At 38.1% G+C, this 26,763-nt stretch overlaps 2 protein-coding genes across 2 annotated transcripts in view; one reads left to right on the forward strand and one right to left on the reverse strand.

The window, feature by feature from the left end:
- The first annotated feature begins 2,313 nt into the window (after window positions 1-2,313).
- Window positions 2,314-26,763, forward strand: part of LOC134675381 (protein piccolo) — a 59,488-nt gene continuing 35,038 nt past the window's right edge. The window contains exons 1-6 of the mRNA XM_063533593.1: window positions 2,314-2,528; window positions 3,182-3,211; window positions 16,153-16,372; window positions 22,569-22,729; window positions 23,393-23,568; window positions 23,986-24,060. Coding sequence (XP_063389663.1) covers window positions 2,489-2,528; window positions 3,182-3,211; window positions 16,153-16,372; window positions 22,569-22,729; window positions 23,393-23,568; window positions 23,986-24,060 — 702 coding nt within the window. The 5' untranslated portion in view covers window positions 2,314-2,488. The remainder of the gene's footprint in view (window positions 2,529-3,181; window positions 3,212-16,152; window positions 16,373-22,568; window positions 22,730-23,392; window positions 23,569-23,985; window positions 24,061-26,763) is intronic.
- On the reverse strand, window positions 10,392-12,274 carry LOC134675140 (uncharacterized). Its single transcript, XM_063533301.1, has one exon. It carries the CDS (start codon window positions 12,146-12,148, stop codon window positions 11,216-11,218), a length of 933 nt encoding a protein of 310 aa, XP_063389371.1. The 5' UTR covers window positions 12,149-12,274; the 3' UTR covers window positions 10,392-11,215.

Below are 26,763 nucleotides of genomic sequence, written 5' to 3' on the forward strand. Positions count from 1 at the left end.
TATGTTTGACTATCTTTTTGTGAAATTCTTAGTATTAGATTTGATCTGTATAATAATCCAATATTACTATGGAATAATATTAACTTCAATAAATTGCTCTGATAATTAGCTTAAGATAATATATTATTATGTAAACGTTCATAAGTGCTTGTTACTAGGCCTACATGAATAAAGTATTTTTGACTTTGACTTTGACTTTGGTGCAAGTGGCCCTTAAGCGCACCGCAGACGCAAGAATTCCGAAATCTGTCGGATATGACATAATATTTCCGCTATATTTCCGCCTTACTATTACCAAAAATAATAGATAGTCTAGAGGACTATTGTCAAAGTAAATTTTGTAGTCACGGTACATTTACTGCCATCTATCGACACACGATTAAAACTTAAAATAAAATTGAAAATGTATAAATTAATAAAAATATGTTTACGGATAAATTATTTTAAATTTTTATTGTTCCATACTGACCCATGTTCTTTCACTGATATGTGTTAAAATTGTTAAATATCAAACGGTGTCGCCAACGCCATCTAGCCGAGAATAGGCCAAAGGTATATGGCGCCATCTATTCGAGAATGACTTTTTTTGACATCCGAGGCACGTTTTTTTCTTAGACTTTATTTATCTTATACGGAGTTACATATATCTTTGCTATTACTGCAATGTTCTACCGCCAGAGTGCAGCACTAGCGCCTATCGTAAACCTCCATCCATAGAGTAACTTATGCCGGCTACATATGTAACAATAAATCGTTGCGATAAAACTGTGCAGTCCGACTGTGCAGATAAATCGAACCGTGTGTATGACAAATCGTTACGATAAATCGTTGATCGGTGGCAGTTGCAAATTATATCAGAAAAATCGTTGTCGAAGCGAACTGCACAGTTTTATCGTTACGTGTGGATGGCGATCGGTCATTTCGGCAGTACTTCACGTAGCTTGCTTGTGTGCGCACGTTCGTTCCTCAAGTAAATAATGAAAAATGTAATGAAAAATATAAAAATGAATCCATATTTCTCTTGGTCACGTCATCACGCGTGAACGGCTGGACCAATTTCGCTAATTCTTTTTGTCTTAAAGTTGGTCAAGCAAAAAATAAATAAATTTAAACTGTTTATTTCAGTAAAATATGCACATCATATAATATCAAGCTTAACTACTAATCTTAACTTTAAAAGATTTTTTGAGTTAAGGAGTCTTATTTTAAATATTTATACATAATTAATATTTTTTATAGGTACATAATAGCATAATAGGTCATATAATTCGGTGATTTCGGTATACTGCCCTCTTATTTTAATTAGGTATCTTTTCATAATATTTCTTGCTTGTCTATTCGTCCGTCCTTCTATAAGTTTTAGTAATTCCTTTGAAAATCTATTCAAGATGCTCGGTAAGATGCAGTTCCACACTCTCTGCCTGTATACATTGTTTGGTTATTGTCAGGAGAAGTTTCTTATGACAGAAAAAAAATAAGAAAGTTGCGCGGAAGATTAGAAAATTTAAGAAAACTAAACTTCCATATTAACTTTGATGACATGGATAACATGTTTCTTGCGTGAGCTTCTGCGGAGAACTGACGATCGACGCCGATATCGGAGGCGTGTGGAGGCACTAGGAACGTTCGATTTATCGCACAGTCGGACTGCACAGTTTTATCGCAACGATTTATCGTTACGTATGTAGCCGGCATTATACGTCCTGAGCGGCTACCGCGAAAACCGATTTTCGCAAATTGCGGGGATCTTTCTCTTTTACTCCAATGAAGGCATAATAGGAGTAACAGAGAAAAATCCCCGCAATTGACGATTTTCGGTATTGGCGGTAGCCCTACTGTGCCAAACTGTTTTTTGACAAATATTCAAAGATAATAAAATATCAATATGTCATTGATCCATCAAGGCGGTTTGTTTACAAAGTGCCTACCGGGAGTGAGTATTTGGTATTATATTCTTTGCTACCGGGAAACGAAAAAATCGAAATTTAGTTACCTGCCTCTTTATCGTTCAAATACGCAAGAGTGATAAAGAGATTAGATAAAGTAATTTTGATTTTCTTGTTTCGCGGTTGACCCTCAAATTGTGATACATTGTGGTAGTAGCGCCCCCTACGCGGAGTTTCGCGTAATTTTCCCTATTACATTTTAATTCAAAATCATGTAACAAAATCAAATAGTTTATTAGTAACCGATTTATTATTAATTTCAAGTATATTCATGGTAGACAACACTGCAAAAATAAACATTCTAATCTGTATGTAATGTAATAGAAAACCAACTTCTTTTTTCTGTGTTATGGCACTATTGCGCTTTGCGTCTCGAAGTTGGTTGGTTGCATTTGTTTTTTATTCGCGTTCTATTTTTGTGTGTGACGGTTCCGTTCCGTGCCGTCCGGCGGAAAAGGTTTATAATTCCCAGATTTTAATGATTCTCGATTAGATTAACGAATTAATTGCGAAATACCTCCCGATTGCGATATATCTTCAAGATGCAGAACGGAGACGATAATCCAGCGGCGGCGGATGCACGTAAGTTTCCCATTATGTTGTCAAAAATAGTGTAACAACAATCGTTTGGTCGCGCTATTTTCTTTGCTATTTTAGTAAAAATGCCGCATTCTTTCGACTGAAAACTATGTATAGATCATTATTTGTGAACTTTGGAGTCTGTTTATAAGTACCCACATTTTATTTGCCCAAAATCTTGCCTTGAAATGTGCGTAGAAGAAACTGACTGCGCCTAATTAGTGCAGTCATTTTCACTTGCATTTGATTGTTTCGTGCACTGATCAGAACGATTTGATTTGGCTCGGCGCTTGCAATTGATATTGTAGGTAGCTTAATTGGAGTGTGAAACGTGACTCACATACCTAGCCCGCCTCTATTAAAAAAAAATGTGCGGATATTTCACTGAATTAATTTTACCGGGCGAACCGTTTATGATTCACATGTTCTTTTACACTTTAGAAAGCCATTTAGTAAGCTAAAATCCATTGTAGTTTAAGACAAAGATTTTTTTTTCTTATCTACCTACATGCAAAAAAGATTCGTCCACTCTATTGTCCATTAAAAAGGGCCTATTAGCCCGCCCACACGAAAATTTATGTCTACACAAGCTTTGGTCATTTAGAATAAATTGAGTGTTGAAACATTTAAATACATTCACCTTTTCCTATTTATAGAAAAGGGTGAACAAGAGACAACAGCTGATGGTAAGTGATGGAATTTATCTGAATGTGTCTAATTTTGTGTGATGCTAACATTAAAAGGTGATGGAATAAACAGGTAACATCAATTTGTAGCAACAGGTATTCCGTGTATCAAGTCTAAAGGTTAGAGCGCCCATTGGTTTGGATTACCTTGGGTTTAGTGCGAGTATATAGCTCGGGTGAGGTGTTTAAAACTCCCCAGTCTAAAGCAAGCCTTGTTTTGCAACTGGAATTTATTCCACCCTTGTCGGTTAGTCATTTTTAGTGTTCCGTACAAAACTTTGTTTACGGAACACTTATGGGATCACTTCGGTCTAGTTTATTTGTAGTTTTAAAATTTTAACCAAGTTGCGTTGAAGTGTTAAAAAGGGTTAACCTATACATCATTATCAGTCGTTCCCTCAATGCTGAGGATCGTGACATCATGTCCTAATGTTGCTGACCAGTCTCTTCCATAGGCTTCTGTCACCCGCCATATGTACGGCTTCCTGCAGATGTAGAACCTATACAAGTACAACATCTTTTTTAATACTTTTAACCGCCATAGTATGATGTATACATAAGATATAATATCCAGCTCATTTTGCCGCAGTCTGATAAAAAAGACAAAACTTCCTGTAACTTCATACCAGCGGCAACATGAGCATGCTTGGTGAAAATTTCTAAGCAGTTAAAAGGTTAATGACAATAATGACACTGGAACATCTTAACATGTAAACTTGTGATTTTTTATATGACCATAACAAGAACTACTAATACATATTAAAATTATCAGACAAAAAGTTCCAGTATGTATAGTCCTTTTATGGAGGGTAGATTTAATTCACATTGTGTCAAAAACAACTGAAGTTATAAAAGCTCTATTTTAATTTGGTTATATGTTGTAATGTCTATATTTTTCTTCGGTAGACTAAAATGACATTTCCTAGTATGAACATAAAATAATATTTCATAGTATGAAATGTCATTTTAGTCTACCGAATAAAAAAATAGACTTTAATCTTGATGCAAATTGCAGACTGTTTTTGTTGTTTTGTATCTAATACCTTTAAATGAGAAATTCTTGTTTTTTTATACATTTCGGGGATTTCAGAAACGGCTCTAACAATATTGATGAAATTTGCATATGGGTTTGGGGGCTCTTAATCGATGTAGCTAGGTCTTATCTCTGGGAAAACGCGCATTTTTGAGTTTTTATATGTTTTCCAAGCATAGCTCGGTCTCCCATTAATAAATAAATTGTACTAGAACAGTTCGGATAAAATAAGAATAAAATCCATAAAGAAGATCACCAAAACAAAAGATGTCACAAATACAATAAAAAAGTTAAAATGGTAATGGTCAGGACATACGATTAGAGGCAAAGAAAAATGGTCAAATTCGATAATGAACCATTTAGAAGATGGGTGGGCGACATCAAAGTCACAGCAGGAACCGCATGGACGAGAGTTGCCAAGGATAGAGAGGAATGGAGAAGGTTGGAGGAGGCCTTTTGCCAATAAATGGCACACAGACAGGAAAAAAAAAAGAATACGCAAGAACTGTAGATAAATAATGCAATTTACTGTCTGAAATAAAGGATTATTACATTACTAGAACAGTTAAAGGAGCATTCCACGGGCTGTCCCGTACAAACGCATTTTATTTCCTGTGTTGCGATTTTTTTTCGGCATTTAAAGCAGGCGATTATTTTTCTGTGCATATTTTTGACAATTTGTCATAGAAAAGGAAACTCTTATACCTGCAAATCTTCAGAAAATTCGCGTTTGTACGGGACAAACGGTAGACAATTTCATGGAATGCTCCTAAATTATCACAGTTTTCAGTCCCACTAATTCTGTATTGTTCTAACAGAACTTAACATAATCCATAATCACTCACTAAGTAAATACAGTGGCAAGCAGACCATGTGTTTGTATGACATGTATGTAATGTAAGGTTGTGTACACAAGTGTTGAGTTACTACGGTAGGTGTAATCACCTTGAATAGCGGCGGCAAATTCAACCAGTGTGATGACATAATAATTTACATTTAATATCACATGCGCATGAACATAAAGGGAATTTCTTAAAGGGGGTCATACCTTAATTACATCACACGAATTTCTCTGTTTTTTTGACCCCTCCCTGCCCCCCCTCATTGTCACACTTGGTCACATTTGGCAACCCCTCCCCCCTGGTGTGACGTCACATTTTTTCTAACGAAATCAACAAATCGAATTAAGTAGGTTTTACCTATTCATATTTTATCAAAATATTTCTGAAAAAAGAAATTATAGTCATTTTATAACCCAAAACTGATTAGGAAAGAAAATTAAACGAAACAACAATGATTATCGTTACAAAAATTTGTTATTTAACTGTACAGCTACCTACTTAATTAAATAAGTTAAAGTGACGTCACAACTCGGAGTAAATATCTATGGAGTAGAGACGCGCACTAATTTCTATCTGAAAAATTCTGTCGTTTTTGGCGCGGGGGACGAGGTAACGCACACAAATAATGTTAACACTAATGCATTTTTAGCATACGTCGCTACACACGCACACGACAAAATTATCAAACACTAGCAAAAACTATATTCACACAAGTACAAGAACAAACACAGACAACCCTGTCCGTGAACGAGATGACGTCAGTTCTAAGTAAACCTAGATAGTGCGAGGGACGCGTCGATAATATTGTCGATAAAATTGACAATGAATTTTAATTTCTGCTTTTATCAATTATAATAATAATACAATATCAAGTCTTTGTACCAGTATTTTACTAACTTTAAATTTTTGTATTGTTTAGATGTTATTTCTAATAGTTTTGTCAATTTGTTTAGGGCGAATCTTGCAAGCTGATATAGAATGATTTTTTATTATCAGTTCATTAGTTAATATTTTACGTGTTGGTTTACTTCTGAAAGCAATGCAATATACTATCGAGCATACAGATCTGATGACAGAGATGGAACGCGGCCATAGGATGTCATTTAAGGGATATTGAGTAGGGGATAATTAGTATATATATCGGCGGTAGATCGTAAAATCGGGCATATCGAGATAATCCTAGGCATATCATGAAACGCCGCCATTTAATAATCTGCCTTTTGCATTTTTTGCCACTGCTAGTGCTGCATTCTATGTGGCATTTGGAGCAGAATGCGTAGGTACTAGGTAGGTACTAAAATCATACGCTACCCAAACACGTACTACAAGTAGGCTGTCAAGCCATTTCAATGGTTATCATTTGCTAAAATTTAGGACATCCTACTTATTCGATATGCCTAAATGTTGAGGTTTGAACGGTATGGCTGGTGGTCACTAGTCAGATCATGACATGCCGGCGTTTCATGATCTGCTTAGGAATATCACACCTTGAAGTTAGCACGATATGGCTGGTGGTCACTAGGCAGATCATCATCTGCCTAGGAATATCACACCTTGAGGTTTGTACGATATGGCTGGTGTTTGCTAGGCATCATGACCATCTGTATATTATTCATTATGTTTATATCGATTTTACCGATATTGGTTTTTATGGTGTCCCATCACTAATATTGGTACGGTGATACCAGAGTAATAAATTAAAAGTGCCTATTTATGGAAAGTGACAGCCGTAAATACCTTAAATTAATAAAATATTTGACATTTTAAATAAAAATATACAGTGTGTTTTTTTTAAGTGGGACAGTATGGGGAAATCCCAAAGTATAAGAGATACAGGGAAACTGTCTTAGGAAACATTAGGTACTTTTTTGTGAAAAAAAAAATGGTATAGTCAAAATTTTGGTCAAGTGTGAGTTGTCCCTAAAAATGATTAATTTTGATGAAATTTTTTTTTGACGCACATCTACTCAGTTTCATGAGGGGATCATTTTATTGTATGGGAAGAAAAAAATCGGGACAGCAGAAGTTAGTCAAATTTAAGAAAATCGTTTTCATTTTTACAACCCGTGTAAATTGAAAACCACTGCCCACTGCAAGGTTTTTATTTAAAAAATATTGCCTATTCCAGTTTTACATTTGAATTTGGAACACTTTATTTGGTTTAAAAAGGATTAAAATACTTTAAGATATTCTTACGCGAGCCTTACCTTACAAATCTAATTTTAAAAAAAAAACAAATTTTAAATTTGGAACTTCTTGAAACAAACAGTATTTTACTTGATATTTCATTGTTTAAAGTTAACATTATGTTAAGTTTTCGTCATGGAATTACCAAACTCGCATAAAGTAGATTTAATTGAAGCGTATTTTGTAAATTATCGTAGCTCTGTGAATGCGTTACAGTGGTATCGGGAACGTTATCCGGACCGCGATCAACCGGACCGCAAAATTTTTGACAAACTGGTGAAAAATTTAAGAAAGGGAGGCTGTTTTAAATTAAAACGGAAGAGACGAGCCACAGTAATAAATGAATTTACAACTTTTTTTTTTTTTTTTTTTTATTTAGAACACAAACAGTCACATAATACAAATGGATTTTTAGTACAATGTAGTGTACGTAACATACTTAAGAAACAGACCTGGAGGTTCATTAATGAGTAGGTATATAATGTTAACATACATAATAACCGCAGAAAGAAAAAATAAAATTGTAATTATGAGCCATATCTACTTAAACTGTATTTACCAGTCTTCCAAACAAAATCAATATTGTTTTAGATTATAGTAGGGTAGGTAAGTAGAAAATTGGTAAATAAGTTCAAGATCAATATCTATTTTAGTATTATCGGATAAGTTGTCATCAATTTATTTTACTAGTTGGTAGGTAGGACAATCTGAAAGTTACATTTATACATTTTGTCATTTAAAACGATTTTTAATACTTAAAACTAAAACAATTTACGCTTAAGTTCAATTTTGAGACTAGACAAGGAAGAGTGAAAAGGATCAATGTCATGTAAGTGCCTATTAACATAACTAGGGACTCGTCTGAAAAAAGTGTGCCGAGAGTAATTCTTACGAGCAAAGCTGATATGAAATAGAGATCTGGAACGTAGGGGGAGGTGCGGACAACTAAAAGTGACTAATTCTAAGAGATTCGGACATTTTATTATTCCATTAAGAATTTTAAATAAGAACATTACATCTAAATAGTGTCTTCGTTTATAAAGGGAAGGAACACAAAAATGCCTCGCTGCTAACGAAGTACGTTCGAAATAATTGCCCGTTCTGTAACAGAGAGATTTTAGAAAAATATTTTGGATCCTTTCCAGGCGATCAATATGAACTTGATACTGAGGTGTCCACACAACACAACCAAATTCAAGTATACTCCTAACAAAGGAGTAGAATAATAGTTTATAAGTATTAGGGCGCCTAAAAGGCTGTCCGATCCTGAGAATCATCCCTAACTTCTTATAAGCCCGCTTACATATATTATCAATATGTAAACTAAAATTTAATTGTGAGTCTAAAGTAACACCTAAGTCCCTAATGGAAGATACCCGGGCTATATTTTTCCCAGCTAAGGTGTAATTGAAAATTAACGGATCATTTTTACGATTAAAGCTGATTATGAAACATTTTTCATTATTCAAGAAAAGATGATTATCTGAACAATAGAGGGAAAAGTTATCCAAATCATGCTGTAATGCACGACAATCTGCTTCCGATGACACAGCTTTGTAGATTTTAGTGTCATCTGCATAGACGAGGTGCTCAGAGTTTCGAAAACAGGTTGCCATGTCATTGACATATAAGATAAATAGTAAGGGACCAAGATGTGATCCTTGGGGTACTCCGGAAGGTATAGGAAGAAAGCAAGAAGTATAACCCTTCAAGGCAACCGCCTGACTGCGATTTGACAGGTAAGACTTTATCCATCTAAGGAGGTCGCCGTGTATACCGAGCTCAAAGAGTTTCTTGATTAAATTATTATGGTTAATTTTGTCAAAACATTTCGAAAAATCGGTATACACGACGTCCACCTGACAGCCAGAAGATATCCTATTGATAATAAAATCGGTAAAGGTCAGGAGATTTGTATCCACGCTACGACCTTGACAAAAACCGTGTTGGCTAGGGGCAATGTGCTGAGAGAAAGCAGAAGTAATCTTGTTGTAAACGATCTTCTCAAAGATTTTAGCAAATATGTTCAATTTACTAATGGGCCTGTAATTAGTGACTAGGTTCGCATCACCACTTTTGTAAATTGGTGTTATCAAGGCTTTTTTCCAAGAAGAGGGAAACTGACCATGAGAAAAGGACTTAATAAAGATTCGAGTTAAAGGCACTGTCAATTCACGGGCGCACATTTTGATGAAAAGGGGATGGATCAAATCGGCACCACTACCCTTCTTAATATCTACTTTCTCTAAAAACTTAAAAACGCAATCCTCGGAGATTTCAACGGTATTAAGATCAATCAAGGAGTCATTAGCTACATGCAAATAATCGGGTAAGGTAGAAGAATCAGTAACAAACACAGAGTTAAAATATCTATTAAAAAAATTACTAATTATGTTACCGTCTTTAGAAACTTCCCCAAGGTAAGACATTTGGTCGGGTACACAATTACTAGGGAATTTTGACTTCATAAACGACCAAAAATAAGTAGGATCACTGTGTATTCTATCCTCAGCCAACGAAATAAAATTGTTATAGCACTCGGTGGCTAATTTGTGTTCTCTTTTTCTCAGTAAATTAAACTCCGCCCTATCCAGGGGATTACCATATATTTTCCACCTTTTATGGACAGATAGTTTTTGTTTGCGAACTTTTATTAGTGCACGAGAAAACCAAGGAGGGTATCCAGTATTACTACTAACGCTTTTATGTGGAACATGCCTGAGAATAAGTGTTCTAAGAACCGAATAAAAATACGTAACTGACTCCTCAACATTCATGTTATTCATACACGACCAATCGGTCTCAGATAATTCCTTGCGGATAAGGTCATAGTTGCCGCGGTAAAAAATCGGCCTAGTACATTGATTGGGCAGTAAGCGCGGCAAATAACTCATTAAGTTTAGCGCTAGTGAAATATTCAACGCTTTGTGCTGCGGATCCTCTTGCGTAAGCGGTGACGAGCAGGCACCAACCGTGCAATCTACATTGGCCATTACTAAATCCAACACACGTCCATTTATATTAGAACAATTGTTATATTGGCTAACACCAGTTAGAGCGACGAAATCGGAAAGAACTATAGCTGTTGGATCTCCATTAGTCTCAATATTGAGGCGATTTGAAACCTCACACGGGGACCATGAGGCATAAGATACGTTAAAATCACCTACTAAAACGAAAATATCATCTGGGTAGGTATTCATTATCCTAGCAGCATTATCAAAAAAGCAACGCAGAGAATTCATATGACTGTCATTATGTGGAAAGTATACACAAGCAATATGCAAGAGCGGCCCATGCGCCCGCGGTCGGTCGGCCGGCTGGCGGGGCGAGGCGCGCGGGGAGTGGGGCGCGGCGCCGGCGCAGGCCCGCGGCTCCACGGTGAGCCACAGCTCCTCGTGCCGCTGCGCCGCGCACCACTCGTCCCGGCGCGACACACCGAGACCGCGCCGCACCGCCACAAGCACGCCTCCTCCGCGCTGTGCGGTTCGCCCCGCTCGATCCCGTCTATACACCTCATACCTGCTATCAAAATACTCACTACTATAAAAGTCAGGGTTCAGCCATGTTTCAGATAAGCAAATGAGGTCATAGCTCGAGTTAATTATGCTAGATAAAAAAGAATGTGACTTTGTTCGCAATCCCCTAACGTTCTGATAATAGATTGAGATGCTATTATCTATTATAGAAGAATAAATTACTACAATTATACGATAATATTACTTTATTATTTTTATTCAGACGAGTCAATTCAGGTATTAAAACTAGAAATGAGATCCTGTGAAATTCTGAACTATTATCCTTCCCATAGGGTTTACAATCTAACAAATGGTCTAGTACACGAACACGACTTACGTAATTACTTTTAAGTACACATATCAACACTAACATTGAAAATCTATAACGAAAGTTATTGTTATGCCAGTTATCAAACTTTAATAGTCATTTTAATTTCTTTAGGTCAGCTTCGCTAGTTACGACATAAACTTTAGAGCTATCACTCTTTCGCATGTGTATTTTGCACTGCTTAACCCATAGGTAACTGTAATTCAACTCTGCTTTCCTATCGCGGGCTTGCCTAAGTAGTATCTTGTTTACAGCCGTGAGATGTTCGTTCACGTAGACAGGAACCGCCGGGCCCGGGAGACCGGCATCGGCGCTGGTGAGGCCACGGCGCGCGCGCGCGGCAGCCACCAGCTCGTCCTTGCGACGTCGCTGGCAGAAACGCACGATGATCGCCGGGGGCCTGGGGTCCGCGCGGTTGCCGCTACCCACGGATAAAGGGAAACGGCGAACGCGATGTATTGAGTCGACATCAGTTTCAAGCAGACCAAAACCAACCTTCAAACATATATTATTTAAAATCGACATTAAATTTTCGTTATCTTTTTGAGGAACGCCACTAATTTCGACATTGTTCAGCCGGCAAAACTGGTCTCTGTCACGTTCATTCGCCTTTAAAGTAACAAACTCAGCCTCCAGCTGCTTCAGATTGGCTTCAATAGATGGGAGGCGGTCAACTTTACTCTCTGTGAGGGTAAGCCGCACATCGAAATCCTCTAATCGATTTTCAATCAAGTCGAACTTCCCCTCGAGATTGGCAATTCCCTGATTTGCTTGATCAAGCCCGCTTTGCACATTTTGCATTTGCACCTTAAAACCTTTGAACTCCTTCACAAGTTCAGACAGCGAGTCATTGTTATCTGACTGACGGCATGGGATGCACCTCCAATTGGATTTCTTCTCTGCAGTCATCCTCTTATAAGTGTTTTCGAGCATTCCGGAGCACCTATAGTGATAGTATCCTCCGCAACAGGAGCACGGTACATCACCCTCACCAACAAAATTATCACCGCACTTATTACACGAAGACATTTTGGACTCAACCGTAACAGGTCGCAAATACGGCTTAGATTTCAATGACACAAATTAATTATGCAGTTAAACGTGTAAGTTAACAATAACACATAACCGGTCGCTGGCGCGCTCGATCGCTAACTGTTACAACTATCGCAATCTTAGGATATTTTGAAGCCTACCCAAAAGCCTCATTGAGGGAAGCTGCTAACACTATCGGTGTGCATAAATCTACAGTACGAAAGGTATTGAAGGCTTACAAGTACAAGTGTTACATAGAAGGTCATCTTGTACAAGCATTGCTTCCAGGAGACACTGACCGGAGATTAGCATTTTGCCAGTGGTTTGTAGCATGCTCGATTAGAAACCCGTCTTTTCCAAGCCGGATTATTTGGACAGATGAATGCAATTTTTCAAACAATGGCATGTACAATAGAAAAAATAATCATTTTTGGGCACGTACAAACCCCTTCCGAACTACGGCAACCCATAACCAGGTCCGCTTTTCCTTTAATTGTTGGTGTGCAATATTAGATAATAAAATCTTTGCCATTAAAATTTACCATGGAACATTGAATAGTCAAAAATATCAGGAAATATTAAACATGGCTGTGGATTTAGTAGATATGGCAATTCCATTAAATAATTTGAATAATATCATCTACCAACAAGACGGCGCCCCTGCCCACAATAGTATCGCTACGAAACAGTTTTTAAATGAACATTTTCTTGATCGCTGGATGGGCACAAATGGCCCTATTAAATGGCCACCACGTTCACCCGATTTAACACCGTTGGATTTTTTCATTTGGTGGTACCTTAAAGGTCGAATTTATGCAGATACTTACAACTCGGTACAAGAGTTAAAAGACGCAGTGCATTATCATTTGAACAACATACATCACAACGCCTTGTCTAAAGCTACCAGAGGTGTTCTGAAACGCGCTCGTGCCTGCATTCGACAAGAGGGAGGCCACTTTGAACATTTACTTTAATGTAAAATTATTTTATTAAATTTACCTAACTTCTGCTGTCCCGATTTTTTTCTTCCCATACAATAAAATGATCCCCTCATGAAACTGAGTAGATGTGCGTCAAAAAAAAATTTCATCAAAATTAATCATTTTTAGGGACAACTCACACTTGACCAAAATTTTGACTATACCATTTTTTTTTTCACAAAAAAGTACCTAATGTTTCCTAAGACAGTTTCCCTGTATCTCTTATACTTTAGGATTTCCCCATACTGTCCCACTTAAAAAAAACACACTGTATAGCTGGTCAAGCAAACATTGTCAGTAAAAAAGGCGCGAAATTCTAATTTTCTATGGGACGATATCCCTTCCCGCCTACATTTTTCAAATATGCCGCCTTTTTCTACTGACAAGATCTGCTTGACCAGCTATATATTATGTAGAAACTAAAGGAAAAATTAATTTTCAAAAAATAGTCTATCGGTAATTTTACATTATTTAGGGGTTGTGCACAAATCACGCGAGATGTTTTCGACTACTTTTTGATCCCCGTCCCCCTTTTCTTTATTCTTATAGATCTATTAATTTGATTAAATAGATTAGGTTGATATGAAACTAAGGTGTTATATAAAAATAATGTGTGACATAAATTATAATATAACAAAAAGCATATCAAATAGGGCATATTACTGCAATGTTCTGCCGCCAGAGTGTAGCACTAAGCTAGCTAGTAAATTTTCTCTTTTCTCTTTATCGCTCAAATATGCAATAGTGATAGAGAGGTTAGATAACGAAATTTAAATTTTCTTGTTCCGCGGCGGACCCCCAGATTGTGATGGATTGTGGTAGTCGCGCCCCCTACGCAGAGTTTCGCATAATATTTCCTATTAGAAATTCTACTCGTACCTAATTAATATTTAGAAAGTCTTCTTTAGAATTACCCTAATTTAGATCTAATATCATATCACTGGTATCACTGTCAGATTGACAATGTTTTTTAGTTATTTGCAAAGTTAATGCACTATTTGATAATATTTAGATGAAATAGTACTTAAATATGATAAGAAACGTGTTCTTTTTGTAGACTAGACGTTTCCGATCTCATTTTGCACGAGAAAACGCTGCAATTCGGCATTTTCGGCTCCTATCATTCCGCTTAGACTGACGTTTGCTGAATGGCGTATGACGTGTGGCAACTAGTTTTATATAACCTCCTTGACCGGCGGCCGCGATCTTTTTGCAGAGGGGAACGCCTGTTAATGGCCGCTCCATAGATATTTACTCCGAGCGTCACAAAGTTTGTGATTCCCCTCCTGTCACAACGTGTCGTGTTTTTTAGGGTTCCGTACCTCAAAAGGAAAAAACGGAACCCTTACGCTACGTCTTACGTAGGCGAACAACGCGCGAACGCGGCGCGGCGCGGCGCGGCGAAAGCGGCCGCCGCCGCGCCGCGCCGCGCCGCGCCGCCTGACATTCGCGTGCAAATCGCGCCGCACCGCGTTCGCAACGAGATCGCTTACGTAGGACACTTCTATGGGCATCAAAGGATTGATTTCGCCGCGCCGCGCCGCGCCGCGTTCGCGCGTTGTTCGCCTACGTAAGACGTAGCGTTATAGGATCACTCGTGCGTCTGTCTGTCTGTCCGTCTGTCACAGGCTATTTTAGTGACCCTAATATAGACATGTTTCTTTTTTTATAATTTTAAAATACATAGGTTTGAAGTTACTTAAGAAAATAGCCAAAAAATGACAATTCCCCCCCTTTATCTCCGAAACATTGGGACTAAAATTTTGAAAAAAATACATAAGATAGTTCTTTACCTATAGATAACAGGAAAACCTATTACAAATGTGCAGTCAAGCCTGAGTCGGACTTATGTACGGAACCCTAGAAACGCGAGTCCGACTCGCACTTGGCCGGTTTTCTTGAGAAAGATACAGACTACAGGATAGGACTAAACATGAATACCTATGGTAAAATGTGAAGCTACCTTCTTAATCTGCTTTGTTGTCAGTTTACCTACAACATAAAACATATATTATGTCAATATAAGTCATTTTCTTGAGCTCTCTAAAATCGAAATTAAACTGTTGTGAGACATACCTACTAACAATGAATAATTTTAAAATTACTCAAGTTCTAAAAATATCACGGACGACAATTCATTAAATTTGGTTGGTTTGTTCGTTATTGTAAAATAAAAATACAATAGGATCAGTAGTTGTTACCATTGTTACTGTTATAGTTCATTGAACTTTCTTAACGACTGTTTTTCTATAAAATCATAATGCATACTTGCGTAATACTCGGAACACCTTTTTTAGTGACAAAATAGGAAGTTGTTACAAAAGATAATGGCAAGTGGCAACTTCACTGTCATTTTTGAGTAAATATTGAAACAAAAAGATATAGTTAAATGCTAGACCTCGTTTACTGTGAGGTCCTAAAAACAAAATCACTTGGTATAAGCTCGGTAAAAGGGGTTCCGTTTATAGTACGGGTACAGAACCTACAAAATGTTATACCGACCCCGAGGTAATTTCAAAATAGGCATTGTCCTTTCATTACTACTTAGATGACAATTGTGGTGAAAACAATGACGCTGAAATTCGCAGAAAAAACGCTTCGTGTTGCATACTTGCTTAGCTTCATAACCTCGTTAAAATTAATCTTGTAATTGAGTCGATCAACTATTTCTTGTTGTTATTCTGTCCCATCAGCCAGGAGACAATAGTAGCAGTTTGTTAGAAGAGCTGCTGGTACATGTTCAACAAACGTGCTTAGTAGATGTCCCATTATGGAAAGGCTTTATAACTACCAAAAAAAAAAACAAGTTTGGTTCATTTAAATACGAAATAACTAGTATTTTAATAGTGACCCAGGAGACCGTAACCATGGCAACTCGTGTCAAGAAATTGTTGATTCACCCAATTATAGCATCGTTGACACAAACTAGTCCTTATGCCGAATAGTATAAAGTCTACTAATGACTAGTTAATTTGGTATTAATAATATTCGACAAAAACCTCACCATCACTCTTGTTCCAGCCAAGCCCGTCCCAGAAGAGATCACCAAGCAATCCTTCCGGCTTAAAGTATGGCGGCACTTGGAGAGCAACGGCCTCGCCATGTTTCCCCGGCCTGTCTACAACCGCATACCCAACTTCAAGGGGGCCCCCGAGGCCGCCGCCAAGCTGGCAGAGTTGGACATCTTCAAGAATGCCAACACTGTCAAGGTCAATCCTGATAAGCCGCAGGAACCCGTCAGGTCAGTGAAGTTACAGTTGATAATACCCTTCCGCCTCAAAGTATGGCGGCACTAGGAGATTACACCGACCTATTACCGGGATACCTAGGACTAGTATACCGGGATTATTCCCACTCGTTACCACAAAGTTGTTACCAGTGGTAACAATTGTAACAACTTACAACATACACTTCTTTCCTTCGTGATTATCGCGCCTTGCCACTGCGTTCTGGCAGGCGTGGCTCACTCCGCGATTTCGTCGCTTTGCAACAGGTAGCTACAAGTATATCCGTCCCACACCAATTTTGCAAGCTAGCCATAAGCCGTGCATGGCGCTGTCGCCACCTAGCGGTGCATATCTGTCCTAATCGTAACAGACGCGTTTTGTTAGAGTGAATCTTCTGTACTACTATTATTTATTCTGTGGTTCTGGTTTGCGCTTGGGGCGCTCCTTTTTTGTCTACTATGGATGTTCGTTTAGTGTATACTCGTATGTCGAAAGTGTACCCTTTTTCGGCTTTGAACAAAGTAGGGGCAAACTCCTCCCTGCGTCGTATTCCTCAATATTGAGGGTCGTGACCTCCCTTTTGCATCACTTTCTTATGATCTTTCTCCATCTGATTCTGTCTTTGGCGGTGTGGAGTAGGGGTAACTAAGTAAACATAATTATAATAAAATAATAAATACGTCCTAATAGAAAGTTTGTGCGTTTTGTATTGATAGTTTTTAGATATTTGGAGTTAGCTACTCGGATCACGCAAACGGGCCCTCCACTTTCGTCTTGAGACTACGCCAGTAACAGCAGTGATCAAAAAAACAACGGGTTGCACTCCGGGAGTGCCGGCAGAAGTGAAAACTCAATGACATTGTAACAGTTTTTCGATCAGGTCACGTGTCCGTCTTACGAAGCGTCTTACGTCTTACGCTCTCGCGAGTTTAAATTTTTTTCCATATCACAAAAAGTGCACAGCGCCGCTAAAGAAGTTTTCACTTCAATAAAAATCATTCGCTACTGTTATAAGGTTATCAGTTATCACAGTTGACAAATCCTGGTATTCTGTTTCATTAACCTAACTTCGTATTCAAAATGATACGCCCAATAGACGTAACACATGGTGCGGATTTCTCGTTTTTGGCACTATGACAGTAAATGTCAATGAACTGTAGTTTGTAAGGTGTAAGAATAGTTTTGACACAACATAGCATTCATTACCTTGCCAATTTGCCAGTTAGAAGTTCAAGGTCCTACGAGAGAAAGTGAAAAATTGGATCTGTTCAGTTTTGGATGAATACGATTATTTGATCTTAACCCAGGAACGTTAATAAAACACTGTTGAAAGTTTCTGTAAATAAAACTAAACATTACGGAACTTTTATTGATTGAAAGTTTGAAAAATCTTCATCCATACCTCTAGCGCGACTTCAAGTATGGACTCGCGCGTGAGAACACAACTTATGCTAGACCGCCTGAAGAGCTAAGAAGAAAGGGGCGGCTACAGGGCCTGGGGCCTAGGGCGGCAAAAACTGCAAATCCCCCACTGCTTGATCCAATATAACTTTCAAAATGTGATCATTATTGATAATGTATTGAAACTATTCTTACATTTTTACCTTGAAAATCGTAACAAATTAATTATAATTAAATATCGTATCGCGGTTTCACTTCATATTATTGTTCTGCGATTACTGCATTTCATTCATAAATAATTTTGTTTCTACTCTTCTCTGGTATAACTTGATCTTTGAACGCCTATCAAGTAATAATATTCGTAGACCGAACCTATACTATAGTTCGTTTTTTTTAGCATTAGAAAGAACTTGGAAGAAGGTAAGCGATTTTGACAAGTCTTTTAATTCAAAAACGCTTTTTAAAAAATCAGTAACTATTACTTAAGAAAGCAGAAGAATATAAATGATCGTATTAGATTCATAAATGTTACATATTTGCCGTAAGTTATTTTTAAAATGTGTTTTTCAATTAAAAGACACATCTAGATTGTTTACCTTATTTCTAATGCTAAAAAAAACGAACTATAGTCTCAGTAAAGTTATCTGTACCATCGTCCTCATAGTTGACTGTTCCTAAACCCTATTACAAAGACATTAAGGTCCATCAATGATCAATAACTGTTAGTACACATTATGAATCGCAATGTACGTTAGCCAAGCCGTGACCAATAACTTGGGTAATGCATTCCATGCACAGAACACCTATTTTATAACGCGTTACATAAAAACGAAGTACAGACGCACTAGATGTAACGGACTAGAATTTGAACACGATAACGTTACTGTTATTAAATAGTCAAATATGGTGGCAAATAGCCCTTCTGATGTTAAATTGAAAATATTTAGTTTGTGTTATAAATTTTTAACATATTTTTCTATAAATTGTGAAATAACGTTAAAATATTTTTTATGGAATGGTACATCTACATTACATAATTGTCATATAGGTATGTTGTTTACAACGCCAAATATGTAGTCTAGCCTAGTACTATTACCACGAGCTTGACACTGACCTAGCTATCGTGTGTGTAACTTACTTTCTATGCATATCGCTCGTACTGGCATTATAGCGCGAGCGAGATGCGAGCTAGTTGACAGAGGTTAGCGAATATGTCAGTGTCAAAGTCATGGTAGCCGCAATATATAAATTAGGCTTACTAAGTAATTAATTGTAACACCTATGTACCTGTTTTACAAATATAAAATATTGATCGATTGATTATTCGCTTATATCTTGTGGCTGACCAGATTATTTATATCCAATTATACATATATGTATTTGCGTTATCAATATGACCGATACTCGAATGCATCTGATTGACCCACGTCCCACGTCTCATAATCGTTCTGATAACCCAAAGTCAAGTATGATGTTTCATTCAAAATCACAATAACATACTTTGTTACATTGATATTAAAGTTTATTTTTAAACATCGGCACAATTAAAATGCTTACCTATTTCATACAGATAACAATGTTTACTAACTTGCTGTGCTTATACTGTGTCAAAGTAGTTTCTCCTTGATTTTTTTATTGATTCTATATATTTTTTTTTATTTACTGTACACAATTGACCGATTCATTGTCATTAATATTATTATTCGTTAACGGGTATTTTTTATGACATGACTAATGTTCCTATTTAACTTGAGAACCAAAATGGTTGTTTCTAAGAGATTACAAGAGCGTGTCAAGATAATTTTGAACACCTCGCCCGCTTAGCAACTCCTGCTGCTGACAGTACATGGAAGATGATGATGTCTCCAATCTAAAAAGGGCTCTGCTATAATTTTTCTCTCGTTTTTCTGTTTTTTTTTTACAGATATATTAGACTTGTTAGAGTCTTCTTAAGTTAGTAACATAATATATTAATCAGTAATATGCCTGTCTAATAACTTAGTATTTGTTATGGTACAAACAGTGACATTTCTAACCGTACATCGGTGGACCTTATTACAAAAGGCATAAGGTCCACTTACGTACAAAACTAGCAAGCAATTTCAGCGTATTTACCATTTAGACAGGCATAAGGCATAACTGTTGTCGATAGGGTTGCCAGATCGAAAGGCGCTATTATCGGGAAACAATATCAATTTTTCGAGATTTTGACCTAAATCGGGAAAAAAATTCATTCGAATTAAAGTAATTGTATTAAAAACAACGATATTTTACATTATTGGCACTACCAGCCGTATTCGAACAATGAGATACGTCAAATACTAGACATTGAAACGATATGGAATAGATATGTCAGTGTCAAACAAGTGTCAAAATTGACATTTCTTCAAACAAAAACGTCACTTTTGACACTTGTTTGACACTGACATGACATATCTATTCCATATCGTTTCAATATCTAGTATTTGACGTAGCTCATTGTTCGAATATGGCTGTACGTCAGCTCGCTTGCTCGACGACAGTTCGGAACTTGAAATAGTTGTTTTATAACGTGAAGCTGTTTTTCGGGACAGTTTACACTTTGTCGGGAATCGGGGACACATGCTAAAAATCGGGAGAATCCCGCCGAATCCCGACCATCTGGCAACCCTAGTTGTCGATAGCAACAGCAGTCGTGTGTGTCAAATCTGGGCGTTCAATCAATCAACCTTCGTTTTGCGTATCGTACTTATTTTCTTAAATACAGTCGCCATCAGATATATCGGAGCGGCCAAGGTGTTCACAAAATCTGAACACGCACTCTAACGCTTTGACAATAGAGGCGTGTTCAAATATTTGTGAGCGCCTTGGCTGCTCCGATATATCTGATGGCGTCTGTACAAATAGTAATTTATGAATGTGAAACTGATTTATAAAATGTGTTTACTCCTATTTACTCTGACTTATCTAACAGTTCTGAGCAATTAAAGTCTATTTGTTTGTCTTCTGTCGATTCACGATTTTTCGGTCCGTTATAATAATAAAAAAATTATCAGTGCTCTATGTCTATGCCAGGGGTCTTCAAACTTTTTTACCTGAGGGAGGGGGGGGGGGGGGGTTGTATCTGGTTGCTGTTAGGGCTGTGAGAGAGATAAAACAAAGTCCCCCGCCGCGTCTGTCTGTGTGTATGTGTATGTTCGCGGGTAAACTCAAAGCCTACCTACTGAACGGAATTTCATGAGGTTTTCACCTATCAATAGAGTGTGATTCTTGAAAAAGGAAAAGGTGTGTAATTTGTTAAGGTTTTGTTAAACCCGTGCGAAGCCGGGGCAGGTCGTTAGTTTAAACTTTAAATCATGTTTAAATATAATCCGTACATCTTTAATTTCCCTAGACATCAGTCCATCATTCATTTTAGTCAGTATTTTATAAATTAATCAGTTCACAAGTCTATAAATCTCTCAAATTAGTATGGCAACTATGACACTATATGTAGGTAATCAAATCACATTCAGCAAGTGCCAACAATTTACTGGTTCAATGACTGATAAGATCATGCCTTATCATTATCAGAAAACATTCACGAATCTTAACGATACTGAGATATACCACTTACAGGCATTTTGGGTTTATTTACTTATTTTATCTTCTGTCCCCACCATCACCTGCACACAATGACTTTCCATGGTATTACTATCGTCATTATCTTACGTTACGTCCTTCTTCAACACTCAAAACGATCTCCTTACAGTCTTTACCAAATCGGCACTTAAATCGGTTCAGCAGTTTACAGAGAGATGGTCAGGCAAACGGAGTCAGCCATAAGGCGTCCACTGCTGAACATAGGCCTCCCCCTTTTGGGGGGTGAATGCCATAATCGCCACTTTTGGCAGGCGGGTTGGCGATCGCAGTCGAGTACACCGAATTTGAGGAACGCTGCTGTGGGCGTCGACCGTCAAACGGAGTTATATTCTCGTATTTATAGTAATATCTGGGTCCCCGAGCTTTGCTCCGAAAACATAAAACTAAAAAAATGCGCGTATTCCCGGAGATAAGACCTAGCTAGATCGATTTTTCGCCCCCGAAGACCCCCATATAGCAAATTTCATATAAATCGTTAGAGCCGTTTCAGAGATCCCCGAAATATATTTAGATATACAAGAAATCCTCGTTTAAAGGATGCAACATTGTTAAAATAAGTAGGAATGGTAGCAGTTATTTTTGCCTGTATTTAAGTTTCATCCAAAAGTGGACTAGACTCGTTTCACATGTGACGCTACACGCTCGACTAGATGTGTATTTGAAATATTCTGAGTACGTATTCTTAACGTGCGCTGCGCGCGCGTACGTAAAGGCATACTACACAATATATATAAAGGAATATACTAAAGACCACCCCACACTAGCGTCGGCGTCAGCGCTATGGAAAATGGCGTCGCTGCGCAGTTGGGCGGGGGATTTTGTTTACTTTTATTTAAATACCTAAATATATACCCCCTTATTCATAAACGTTTACTAAAGTTAACAAGCCGATAATAATCGTTTGTTGTTATTGATATGATGGAAAGGGACAAACGATTATTATCGGCTTGTTAACTTTAGTAAACGTTTATGAATAAGAGGGATAGAGTATAGTATGTCCATGATGTCGATAATTTTTTGCCCAATACAATTGCTCTCTTGCTGGGAGTGCTCTCGGTACTACCGGTTTTCTTTACAAATACAGAACCGGAAGCGGGAATTCCCGGTTCTCGCCATACAAACTCAGTACCGGGAGCATTCCCTAAATACAATCCCTTTGCCGCATACGTAATTTCTTTTTCTCCACAGAGTCCTGTGCTTGGAACAAAAGAAAACCCTCTACGTGCCGGTTCCCCGCCTACAGACTGGGTTCCTCAACCGCTTAGAGCTGCCGGAAGGCGAGACCGGCCCAGCGGCCTTTAAAAAGGCCGTGTCGCGTAACGGGATGGAGACTTATGGCAAGAGTATCGGTAAGTTTAAGAGAATATAATTTTTGGTCGCATGCAACCATTTTACAAATGGAAATAGAGGTAATTTTGATTCATCATCAATATCATTGTCATATCTTAAACATGTTTACTATTAGTCTTAGTCTTCCCCCCGCGGATCTCCACAAATGCACCTATACTGCCCTTATCCACAATTTCCTGGTCATCATCATCATCTCAACCATAAGACGTCCACTGCTGAACATAAGCCTCCCCCTTTTTTGGGGGGTGAATGATATAATTGCCACGCTTGGCAGGCAGGTTGGCGATCGCAGTTGAGTACACCGAATTTGAGGGACGCTGCTGCCCGTCCACCGGTGGTCTTGGACGTGGTTTAAGGACATACCGGGGTCCTGGACGTAGTTTAAGGACATACCCGGGTCCCTTTCGTGGTATCTTAACTATATTGGCTGCGTTCTCCGGATCACTCAAATTTGCAGTCGCCACTCAGAAGCTTCTGGCCCCAGCTTCCATCGGTTCTATGGTTTATTGAGAGACTGAACTATTTCGACGACCTGTGCGACTATTTTGTAGAACTCCTCACTTATAATTTTATCTCGCAGTGAAAGTACAATTGAACTTCATTCCCTTTTGCCGGACTAAGCTTTTTATGAGACCCACTGAGACCGGTCATTTTCCTTACAGGCATTGAAGACTCCGTATCCCTAGACCTGGTGGTGATGGGTTCGGTGGCCGTGTCCAAAGAGGGCTACCGTATCGGCAAGGGACGCGGCTACGGCGACCTCGAGTTCGGGCTCATCATGCACATGAAGGCAGTCAAGCCCAACACTATTGTCGTCACCACCGTGCACGATTGTCAGGTAAATTGACAGCTTTTTTCTCAGGTCCGCTAGGGGAGCTCGGCAAAGTTCCTAACAGGCCATCTGACCTTCCAAGATAAGGAGGAAACTAATTCTTATTAGGATTTTAAGAAAGTGAGTGCATTCGGCTCAGCATTGCTCCGAGCGATTATTAGGGTTGGCACCACTTGACGTCCTTTTGCGTGCACGACTACAAATAACTTAAATTTTGACAACGCTAAATAGCCGAAATGGATAGTGCCATACATTAGAAAGGGATAGCATGATTCGTCCCTGAATCCGTCAAACTTTTCCTTTCTGTCCTATTGGGATTTGATCGGTTTTCACTAAACATTGCCCTAATTTGCCTAACTTAGCGCCTAAACCTCAAGGTTAGCGATATGAAATTGGTCTCAAGTTGTTATAATTTTGTTGCAGGTGTTCGACACCTTACCAGCCGAGCTGTTTGGCCCTCACGACGTTCCCATTGACGTCATCGTCACACCAACTCAGGTAACTTTGTTTCTTATACCCTGTTTACACTCCTCACGTTCCTACTGCTGACGCTCTATTGCTAGCAATGCGAGACCTCTGTTGACATGATTGACAACATAAAATAAATAAATAAATATTATAGGACATTTTTACACAAATTGACTTAGCCCCACAGTAAGCTCAAGAAGGCTTGTGCTGTGGGTACTCAGACAACGATATATTTAATACTTAAATACATAGGAAAACAACCATGACTCAGGAACAAATATCTGTATCATAATACAAATGAATGCCTTTACCAGGATTCGAACCCGGGACCATCGGCTTCATAGGCAGGGTCACTACCCACTAGGCCAGACCGGTCGTCAAACAGTGTGATCCTCCCCAGCCGGACCACCTCGTCTGATTGCGCTCAGTTTTTAATGGCGAAATGTACCTCTAATGTACTTCACGTACCTCGTCGGAAATTGAACGTACCTCTGTAGTTTGGCAGATATATGCGTTTAAAAGGGGTCCGGCTGGGAAGTAGAATCTGCAGCCGGACCACGCCTGGATCCGCTGATATCTGTTATTTTGAGATATAATTTAAATAACAGATGAATGTACCTGTTACGTACCTCTGAATAAATACTTTTTTTATTTAAAAAATGGTCTCATAAATGAATTTTCATACATTTCATTTTTTGAGTATACGCGTAAGCGCCTGTCAAAAAATAATAGCAACATAGTAGAAAACAAATGTATTCAATTCGGGTAAGTCGTCTAACGCGTCAACTAGATACAAATGTGGGTGGTTATAGGGAGTGTTTTAAACCGACACGAGTTTATTCAGTAGTCTTTTTCATTAGCATAGTCTTTTTCATTTCATTTTAGTCATTTGCATAGTTTTTGTGTAATAAATTTTTGAAGATCGTGTTTTAGGCCCCCGGATTTTACGAAAAACGTTAATAATTTGCAAATTATTTTGTAAACTTTCCGTTGTTTAGTGCTATTGGATAAACCATTCAAAGACGCAAATTTAGTGGCAATTGTGACTTCTCTAGGTATATTGGTTATAAAGATATTAATGAATTTAATGTTTTTGGTTTTCATTTTTTTTCTTCCATATTCCGCCGTAGTAGTAGCCCATATTTGTATGACAGCTTCATTTATATGTCTTCTATCCACCCTATTTTTTACAAGACCTAATTCCGTGAAACATTCAAGTAATCATCGAAACACTATATCCGGGTTATCCGGCCGCTAGGGTTGGCACTTCGGTATTTTTATTTATACGCCATTTTCTTTGGGATATCTGGTTTCGACTTCATATGGAAGAAAATGTGATCCCACTGCTTCGAGAACTGATTTAGTAAGTACCTATCAGGCAAGTGAGAGTCGGGTTCGCACACGAAGGGTCTAAAAAATTTTTACCATGTCATACAGTGTACGATGACACGGGTCCTCAATGTGCAACTCCAACTCGTACTTGACCCTAACTTTATTTAATTTAATTTGTAAACATTTAATAATTGGAATTTAAATTTAGGGCAGTACGTTTCAATAGTGGCACTACTAATGACGGCAATACCGCGAGAACAGTTTTGTCTGACAAACATCGTGAAGCATTTGCAAACATCCTTGGCTTAGAGAAGTGGCTTCTGGACGATCCCCACACAGTTCTAGTTGTATTGTCGAGTGGTCTTCCAATAGACGCAGAGAAGTTTGGCAATTTTTGTAAAGAACTAGTCCAAAAATATGTCAATACTTACAAATGGTGTCCTATGACAGTCACCATACATAAAATTTTGGCCCATGGCGCTGCAATCATTCGAAACTCGTCTGTTCCAGTTGGTATGCTTTCCGAGCAAGCAGCAGAGTCACGGAACAAATATTGGCGTCACGATCGAGAACACCATACTCGGAAATCGGATAGGATAAAAACAATGTCTGATTTGTTTCACAGAGCACTAGTCTCATCAGATCCAGTAATTTCCGAACAACAGATGTCACAGAGAATAAAATATATTAAAAAACGTCCCCTACCATCTGCCGCAGTAGCTTTATTGAAAGCACCGCAATCACCACAGGCGCAGGAATCTCAGGAGGAAACCCCAACACCAACATCCGAGTTCTGTCCAGACGACAGTTATTACGAGGTGCAAGATGGGGCAGAGAGCCTCGAAGTAGAAAATGATGACCCGACTAAAAACAGATATATACAGCAGTGTTTCACCTTACTGCATGGTAATGAGGTCCAAAAGTGTATACGTCTCTTTGTAGTTGACTGTCATACAGCTAACGACCAAAATGTAAATATTATCTACCCTAATTATAAAGAGGAAGAATTTGTAAGTTATCTATAGCTAATAAATTACTAAATCTTAAAAAAACTTATTATTTCATATGTGTAGGTTTTTATTAACATATTAAAGTTTGTTTTTACCACCCATAAAAGTGCTATACTGTGTATACAGCGTTAATATTATATCCGGCTGAACCCGGATATTGGTAGTGGCAGCCCTGACCGAAAATTTTAATTGGCTTTAAATTCAATCTTCCACGGAATTAGGTATTGTAAAAAATAGTGTAGATAGAAGACGTATAAATGAAGCTGTCATACAAATATGGGCTCCTACTACGGCAGAACATGGAAGAAAAAAAATAAAAACCAAAAACAATAAATTCATTAATATCTTTGTAACCAATATACCTAGAGATGTCACAATTGCCTCTAAATTT

Source organism: Cydia fagiglandana, chromosome 21, assembly GCF_963556715.1.
Source record: "Cydia fagiglandana chromosome 21, ilCydFagi1.1, whole genome shotgun sequence".
NCBI classification, from domain to species: Eukaryota; Metazoa; Arthropoda; class Insecta; order Lepidoptera; family Tortricidae; genus Cydia; species Cydia fagiglandana.

Coding starts and splice junctions, on each gene's coding strand:
- LOC134675140 (XM_063533301.1), bottom strand. CDS start 12,148: ATGTCTTCGTGTAATAAGTGCGGTGATAATTTTGTTGGTGAGGGTGAT.